The 9,465-nt window shown below is 44.1% G+C and overlaps 1 protein-coding gene across 1 annotated transcript in view; it reads right to left on the bottom strand.

Moving 5' to 3' along the window:
* Positions 1–998: 998 nt before the first annotated feature.
* Positions 999–9,465, bottom strand: part of ptprr (protein tyrosine phosphatase receptor type R) — a 28,000-nt gene continuing 19,533 nt past the window's right edge. The window contains exons 7-10 of the mRNA XM_042314740.1: positions 8,382–8,461; positions 4,463–4,600; positions 2,461–2,571; positions 999–1,358 (exon numbers count right to left, since the gene is read on the bottom strand). Of these exons, the coding sequence (XP_042170674.1) occupies positions 1,083–1,358; positions 2,461–2,571; positions 4,463–4,600; positions 8,382–8,461 (605 nt within the window). The 3' untranslated portion in view covers positions 999–1,082. The remainder of the gene's footprint in view (positions 1,359–2,460; positions 2,572–4,462; positions 4,601–8,381; positions 8,462–9,465) is intronic.

Below are 9,465 nucleotides of genomic sequence, written 5' to 3'. Positions count from 1 at the left end.
ATCCACATTGATGGGACAGTAGTGGAGAAGGTGGAAAGTTTTAAGTTCCTGGGCATACACATCACAGACAAACTGAAATGGTCCACCCGCGAAACAGCTCCTCTTCAACCTCAGGAGGCTGAAGAAATTTAGGTTGGCACTGAAAACCCTCACAAACTTCTACAGATGCACAATTGAAAGCATCCAGTCGTGATATATCACCGCCTGGTATGGCAACTGCTCCGCCCACAACCGTAAGGCTCTCCAGAGGGTAGTGAGGTCTGCACAACACATCACCGGGGGCAAACTACTTGCCCTCTAGGACACCTACACCACCCGATGTTACAGGAAGGCCATAAAGATCATCAAGGACATCAACCACACGAGCCACTGCCTGTTCACACCGCTATCATCCAGAAGCCGAGGTCAGTACAGGTGCATCAAAGCTGGGACCGAGAGACTGTAAAACAGCTTCTATCTCAAGACCATCAGACTGTTAAACAGCCATCACTAACACTGAGTGGCTGCTGCCAACATACAGACTCAAATCATTAGACACTTTAATAAATGGATCACTAGTCACTTTAATAATGTTTACATATCTTACATTACTCATATCATGTCTGTACTGTACATTATACATATATGTACATATATTGTACATATATGTACATCTACTGCACCTTGCCTATGCCGCTCAGCCATCACTCATCTATATATTTATATATATACTGTACATTATACCATCTACTGCACCTTGCCTATGCCGCTCGGCCATCACTCATCCATATATTTATATCTACATATTCTTATTCCATCCCATTGTGTGTATGAGGTAGTTGTTGTGGAATTGTTAGATTACATGTTAGATATTACTGCATTGTCGGAACTAGAAGCACAAGCATTTCGCTATACTCGCATTAACATCTGCTGAACACGTGTATGTGACCATTAACATCTGCTGAACACGTGTATGTGACCAAGACTGCCTGCATGCCTGCCTGCCTGCCTGCCTGCATAGGTAACTCACCTGTCTGCTGTAAACATATTCTACTACATTGGACCTATTCCACATACGGTCTAATACTCCAGGTGTAGGTAACTCACCTGTCCGCTCTGAGCTGACACACAATCCCCAGCACATCTACCACTCCCTCCAGCTCCAACTGACGACAGCCTATCGTCGTGGCGATGAAGCAGCCCGTTCGGCCAATCCCTGCGCTGCAGTGTACGATGACGGGTCCCTGCGATGGGGAGCCCGTCCTGTCCTCCTCCACGTCTCTCATCAGCTGGAGCAGGGGCTGGGCGCTGTCTGGGGTCTTATGGTCCGGCCACGATGTGTACCAGTAGTGCTTCACCACACGACTCTGGGCCCCTTGCTGTGAAAGAGACAAAGACACACAGAGAGTTTGAGTAAGATCAAGATTGTGGTTTCAGTCTAGTTTAAAGTAACTGTCCAGTGGTTGCAGATTTCTATGAAATATGACCTATAATCAATGACAATGTGAGTGAAATAGTTTTTCTTCTAAACATTTTTTATAAATTATGTAATAAAGCAGCTTTTCTGTTTTGGAATGGTGTGGGCGTACCCTAACAACAGAATGGTGTGGGCGTACCCTAACAACAGAATGGTGTGGGCGTACCCTAACAACAGAATGGTGTGGGCGTACCCTAACAACAGAATGGTGTGGGCGTACCCTAACAACAGAATGGTGTGGGCGTACCCTAACAACAGAATGGTGAATGGTGCGTACCCTAACAACAGAATGGTGTGGGCGTACCCTAACAACAGAATGGTGTGGGCGTACCAGAATGGTGTGGGCGTAACAACAGAATGGTGTGAATGGTGTGGGCGTACCCTAACAACAGAATGGTGCGTACCCTAACAACAGAATGGTGTGGGCGTACCCAACAGAATGGTGTGGGCGTACCTAACAACAGAATGGTGTGGGCAACAGAATGGTGTGGGCGTACAACAGAATGGTGTGGGCGTACTAACAACAGAATGGTGTGGGCGTACCCTAACAACAGAATGGTGTGGGCGTACCCTAACAACAGAATGGTGTGGGCGTACCCTAACAACAGAATGGTGTGGGCGTACCCTAACAACAGAATGGTGTGGGCGTATACCGGTCATAAAAAATATTAATGCAAGTAGATCGCTGATTGGTCAGTTCATCCTCCTCAGGAGGATGACATCATGCTCTGAGAAAATAGCAAGCATTTTGGAAACGGTCTGTTTGAAATAAATGTTTCTTTTTTTGTTTTTGAAGTGTTATATTTTCTCCAAAGTATGCTTTGGTCACACATACGAGTAGGGCCTATAGGATGAGTGAAACATTATTTGGGTATGAGTCAACAAAACATGAACTTTTAAAAGTGTAGATTTCCAATGGAGAGTTAATGAAGTGTACAGTAAATAGATAGAAACCCACAGCGACCCAGTACGGTCAATGGGTTCCATCCCTAAGTGAAAAGTACCTTCAGGTTGAGGGTCCGACAGGTGTAGTTGTCACACTCTGTCACGTTGTTAATGAGCACCTCCACCTTGCCATAGATACCACGCCTCTCTGGCCAGTACAGAACACATTTCTGGAACAGACAACATCATTAATCATTACTCATGTTATCGTATCACCAATCACTATTGTTCCAGTGATTATGTCATGTAATTTACATGTGTAGAATCACGTACATATTTGTTTATACCTACGGGATCCTGTGTGTGTGTGTGTGTGTGTGTGTGTGTTAGGGTTGAATATTTTTCCGGGTACTGAAAAACAATGTTCCAACCCGAGAATAAATCACTTTTCTCCCGGAGAAAAAAATGGCATTTCCCGCCAAAACCAGAAATGTCATTCTAAAGCATATAAACCATATAAATATACTTTAAATGTAATTTGATTAAAGCTTTGATCAGCATGACAAATCAAGACTGATGAGACTGATGAGACTGATGCTACATGAGACTGATGCTACATGAGACTGATGAGACTGATGCTACATGAGACTGATGAGACTGATGAGACTGATGCTACATGAGACAGATGAGACTGATGCTACATGAGACTGATGAGACTGATGCTACATGAGACTGATGATCTACATGAGACTGATGAGACTGATGCTAGACTGATGAGACTGATGCTACATGAGACTGATGAGACTGATGCTAGAGACTGATGCTACATGAGACTGATGAGACTGATGAGACTGATGCTACATGAGACTGATGAGACTGATGCTACATGAGACTGATGAGACTGATGCTACATGAGACTGATGCTACATGAGACTGATGAGACTGATGCTACATGAGACTGATGAGACTGATGAGACTGATGCTACATGAGACTGATGAGACTGATGCTACATGAGACTGATGAGACTGATGCTACATGAGACTGATGAGACTGATGAGACTGATGCTACATGAGACTGATGCTACATGAGACAGATGAGACTGATGCTACATGAGACTGATGAGACTGATGAGACTGATGCTACATGAGACTGATGAGACTGATGCTACATGAGACTGATGAGACTGATGAGACTGATGCTACATGAGACTGATGCTACATGAGACTGATGAGACTGACGTTAAAGACATTTTATGAAGATTAGCTGACTGCTTGCTGTCTAGAAACAGCTCTGTCTCAGCTGTCATGAACAGTTTAGCTGTCTGGGAACAGTTTAGCTGTCTAGAAACAGCTCTGTCTCAGCTGTCATGAACAGTTTAGCTGTCTAGAAACAGCTCTGTCTCAGCTGTCATGAACAGTTTAGCTGTCTAGAAACAGCTCTGTCTCAGCTGTCATGAACAGTTTAGCTGTCTAGAAACAGCTCTGTCTCAGCTGTCATGAACAGTAGCTAGGACATCTGTCCAGGTAGGACATCTATATACAGGGCTAAATATCAATCTACAACAGCTCTGTCTCAGCTGTCATGAACAGTAGCTAGGACATCTTGAAACAGGACTAAATATCAATCTACAACAGCATTGCCTATTTGGAATCATCTTCTACAGGGGGAGATGTGTACATTAGACGCACATTCAGTCCTTATATTAGTGTAGCATAGACTGTGCTGCAGTAAATGCAGTCCTACTGCGCTCCATGCTGACAGGTGCTGTCTACCCGCACCGTGAGCGTTGATGATTGATCATGCAGAGAGAAGGACCATAGAGGAGCCAGATTTCAACATCACATCATTTAACAGTTCCATTTCACGTCACATTAAATCATTTATGATCATTTACAGTTTTTTCACTGTTATTTTTCCCGGGGAAAAGGGACTGGGTTCGGGCGGTAAATCTCTGGAACCCGGGACCCGCTATTCAACCCTAGTATGTGTGTGTGTGTGTGTGTGTGTGTGTGTGTGTGTGTGTGTGTGTGTGTGTGTGTGTGTGTGTGTGCGTGTGCGTGTATGTGTGTGCGTATGTGAGTGAGTGAGTGAGTGAGTGAGTGAGTGAGTGCACCCGTACCTCGTTCTTTTCCCTGAGCTTGGTGATCATGATGATGACAGGACAGTCTTCCTGCCAGGCCATCTGCCAGAAATCATTCACTGTGTTGATCATGGGACCCTGCGTGGCGATGTAGGCCTTCTCATCGCCTAGGTAACCCTGCAGAGGTCAGAGAGAGGGAGGGAGGTAGGGAGGGAGGGAGGACTATTAGCTAACTGGTACACAGGAATTCTTGACTGGACCAAAATAGTTTTTGTAAACCGTCCCTAGACTGGGGACTAACTTGTTAAGGCATGATGAATGGACAGGTTGTTTAGACAGTCAAGACAGAGTCACTAACCCATTCATTAGGTGTTCATATTTCTGTATTTCTGTCTTAATGTGTGCTGCTATTTATTATTATTATTATTTTTTTATTTAACTAGGAAACTAAGTTAAGAACAAATTTACAATGACGGCCTACCGCGGCCAAACCCGGACGACGCTGGGCCAATTGTGCACCGCCCTATGGGAGTCCCAATCAGCAGGTCTGATTATCCTCTATGGTGTTAGCTAATGTCCAGAGAGAGATAAACCACAGCAGGTCTGATTATCCTCTATGGTGTTAGCTAATGTCCAGAGAGAGAGAGATAAACCACAGCAGGTCTGATTATCCTCTATGGTGTTAGCTACTGTCCAGAGAGAGAGAGATAAACCACAGCAGGTCTGATTATCCTCTATGGTGTTAGCTACTGTCCAGGGAGAGATAAACCACAGCAGGTCTGATTATCCTCTATGGTGTTAGCTACTGTCCAGGGAGAGATAAACCACAGCAGGTCTGATTATCCTCTATGGTGTTAGCTACTGTCTAGGGAGAGATAAACCACAGCAGGTCTGATTATCCTCTATGGTGTTAGCTACTGTCCAGGGAGAGATAAACCACAGCAGGTCTGACTATCCTCTATGGTGTTAGCTACTGTCCAGAGAGAGAGAGATAAACCACAGCAGGTCTGATTATCCTCTATGGTGTTAGCTACTGTCCAGAGAAAGAGAGAGATAAACCACAGCAGGTCTGACTATCCTCTATGGTGTTAGCTACTGTCCAGGGAGAGATAAACCACAGCAGGTCTGACTATCCTCTATGGTGTTAGCTACTGTCCAGAGAGAGAGAGATAAACCACAGCAGGTCTGATTATCCTCTATGGTGTTAGCTACTGTCCAGAGAAAGAGAGAGATAAACCACAGCAGGTCTGACTATCCTCTATGGTGTTAGCTACTGTCCAGGGAGAGATAAACCACAGCAGGTCTGATTATCCTCTATGGTGTTAGCTACTGTCCAGAGAGAGAGAGATAAACCACAGCAGGTCTGATTATCCTCTATGGTGTTAGCTACTGTCCAGGGAGAGATAAACCACAGCAGGTCTGACTATCCTCTATGGTGTTAGCTACTGTCCAGAGAGAGAGAGATAAACCACAGCAGGTCTGATTATCCTCTATGGTGTTAGCTACTGTCCAGAGAAAGAGAGAGATAAACCACAGCAGGTCTGATTATCCTCTATGGTGTTAGCTACTGTCCAAGGAGAGATAAACCACAGCAGGTCTGACTATCCTCTATGGTGTTAGCTACTGTCCAGAGAGAGATAAACCACAGCAGGTCTGATTATCCTCTATGGTGTTAGCTACTGTCCAGGGAGAGATAAACCACAGCAGGTCTGATTATCCTCTATGGTGTTAGCTACTGTCCAGGGAGAGATAAACCACAGCAGGTCTGATTATCCTCTATGGTGTTAGCTACTGTCCAGAGAGAGATAAACCACAGCAGGTCTGATTATCCTCTATGGTGTTAGCTACTGTCCAAGGAGAGATAAACCACAGCAGGTCTGACTATCCTCTATGGTGTTAGCTACTGTCCAGAGAGAGAGAGAGATAAACCACAGCAGGTCTGAATATCCTCTATGGTGTTAGCTACTGTCCAGAGAGAGATAAACCACAGCAGGTCTGATTATCCTCTATGGTGTTAGCTACTGTCCAAGGAGAGATAAACCACAGCAGGTCTGACTATCCTCTATGGTGTTAGCTACTGTCCAGAGAGAGATAAACCACAGCAGGTCTGATTATCCTCTATGGTGTTAGCTACTGTCCAGGGAGAGATAAACCACAGCAGGTCTGATTATCCTCTATGGTGTTAGCTACTGTCCAGAGAAAGAGAGAGATAAACCACAGCAGGTCTGACTATCCTCTATGGTGTTAGCTACTGTCCAGGGAGAGATAAACCACAGCAGGTCTGATTATCCTCTATGGTGTTAGCTACTGTCCAGGGAGAGATAAACAACAGCAGGTCTGAATAGCCTCTATGGTGTGAAAGAGAAAATGAGAGTGTTATGTCCCATATGGCACCCTATTCCCTATATAGTGCACTACTTTTGACCAGAATGTATTGCGCTAAATAGGGAATAGGGTGCCATTTTGAAGTCATCCTAGTAGTTGAGCTTCCTGCAGTGACTACAGGGGAAGTGGCCCTATTGTAATCTGCAGCCCAACGGGTCATTAGAGAGTGAGTTCACTAGTTCCTCCGGCCTGCCCTCTCTCTCCTTCTGTTCTCTCCATAGACTTACATGGAAACAACAGAAACAATGTCCTCGCTCCCCTGAACTCACTGCTACGCTTTTCTTTCCCAAGATGGAGAAACCCGATAAGGAGACTCTGAAGTTGTGTGTTTGTTTAAAAAGGGAACACGTCTTATATCACACAGTTCAACAACACTGGGATATGACTGCATAATATAATATGAAATATGAAGGCATGAACTAAGCTAAAGATGACCAGTTATCTGGTGACCAGAATCCAGATGACCAGAATCCAGGGTGATAGAATGAAAAAAAATGTAGCTATCTTTCATGAGTTCCGTTCTAATCTCTAATCTGTTTTAATCTGACTATGCATACCTGTACAGCCAATTTTAATCTGTGTTATAATCTGACTATGGATACCTGTACAGCCAATTTTAATCTGTGTTATAATCTGACTATGCATACCTGTACAGCCAATTTTAATCTGTGTTATAATCTGACTATGCATACCTGTACAGCCAATTTTAATCTGTGTTATAATCTGACTATGGATACCTGTACAGCCAATTTTAATCTGTGTTATAATCTGACTATGCATACCTGTACAGCCAATTTTAATCTGTGTTATAATCTGACTATGGATACCTGTACAGCCAATTTTAATCTGTGTTATAATCTGACTATGGATACCTGTACAGCCAATTTTAATCTGTGTTATAATCTGACTATGGATACCTGTACAGCCAACTTTAATCTGTGTTATAATCTGACTATGCATACCTGTACAGACAATTTTAATCTGTTATAATCTGGCTATGCATAACTGTACAGACAACGTTCAGGAAATGGTTTTTACCTATTCATTATGAGAGCGCTATCATGTGCCATTTTGGCTCTAACTAAGAGATCACTGTTGTTTTACAACCACAACATCCACCTGTTTTGGTTCAGAATGCAATGTGCTCACAAACAATGGTTAAGAACCCAGAACAGTCCCTGGGCTCACATGCCTGGTGGATAACTTACCCTGTAATTGGCATTGGTGTGTGTGTGTGTGTGTGTGTGCGCATCTCTGTGTGTGTGTGTGTGTGTGCATAACTTACCCTGTATTTGGCATTGATGTGTGTGTGTGTGTGTGTGCATCTGTGTGTGTGTGTGTGTGTGTGTGTGTGTGTATAATTTACCCTGTAATTGGCATTGATGTGTGTGTGTGTGTGTGTGTGTGTGTGTGTGTGTGTGTGTGTGTGTGTGTGTGTGTGTGTGTGTGTGTGTGTGTGTGTGTGTGTGTGTGTGTGTGTGTGTGTGTGTGTGTGTGTGTGTGTGTGTGTGCGTGTGTGTGTGTGCGCGTGTGTGCGTGCGTGTGTGCGTGTGCGTGTGCGTGCATAACTTACCCTAATGTAGTTGGCGTTGATGTAGCTGCTGAGAGGGTCGAAGGAGCTCTTGGTCCTCAGGATCACTCTGGAATGTGGATCTGCAGGTGACAATAGATATGTTACCAGCTATTAGATTCAGATAGATATGTTAGTGACTGGAGGTTCCAGCTATTAGAATCAGATAGATATGTTAGTGACTAAAGAGTTCCAGCTGTTAGAATCAGATAGATATGTTAGTGACTGGAGGTTCCAGCTATTAGAATCAGATAGATATGTTATTGACTAAAGAGTTCCAGCTGTTAGAATCAGATAGATATGTTAGTGACTGGAGGTTCCAGCTATTAGAATCAGATAGATATGTTAGTGACTGGAGGTTCCAGCTGTTAGATTCAGATAGATATGTTAGTGACTGGAGGTTCCAGCTATTAGATTCAGATAGATATGTTAGTGACTAAAGGGTTCCAGCTGTTAGAATCAGATAGATATGTTAGTGACTGCAAACAGGACTGTTCTGTCTGGACTTCTCTGTCTGGACTGTTCTGTCTGGAGTGTTCTGTCTGAAGAGTTCTGTCTGAAGAGTTCTGTCTGAAGAGTTCTGTCTGGACTTCTCTGTCTGGACTGTTCTGTCTGGACTGTTCGGTCTGAAGAGTTCTGTCTGGACTTCTCTGTCTGAAGAGTTCTGTCTAGAGTGTTCTGTATGAAGAGTTCTGTCTGAAGAGTTCTGTCTAGACTGTTCTGTCTGAAGTGTTCTGTCTGGACTGTTCTGTCTGAAGAGTTCTGTCTGAAGAGTTCTGTCTGAAGTGTTCTGTCTGGAGTGTTCTGTCTGAAGTGTTCTGTCTGGACTGTTCTGTCTGAAGTGTTCTGTCTGAAGTGTTCTGTCTGGACTGTTCTGTCTGGACTGTTCTGTCTGGACTGTTCTGTCTGGACTGTTCTGTCTGGACTGTTCTGTCTGAAGTGTTCTGTCTGGACTGTTCTGTCTGGACTGTTTTGTCTGGACTTCTCTGTCTGAAGTGTTCTGTCTAGAGTGTTCTGTCTGAAGAGTTCTGCCTGGACTTCTCTGTCTGAAGAGTTCTGTCTGAAGTGTTCTGTCTGGAGTGTTCTG

This window comes from Oncorhynchus tshawytscha, unplaced genomic scaffold (assembly GCF_018296145.1).
Source record: "Oncorhynchus tshawytscha isolate Ot180627B unplaced genomic scaffold, Otsh_v2.0 Un_contig_2752_pilon_pilon, whole genome shotgun sequence".
Taxonomy (NCBI): domain Eukaryota; kingdom Metazoa; phylum Chordata; class Actinopteri; order Salmoniformes; family Salmonidae; genus Oncorhynchus; species Oncorhynchus tshawytscha.
The sequence above is the reverse complement of the archived record's forward strand: the minus strand, read 5'-3'. Positions and strand labels throughout refer to the sequence as shown.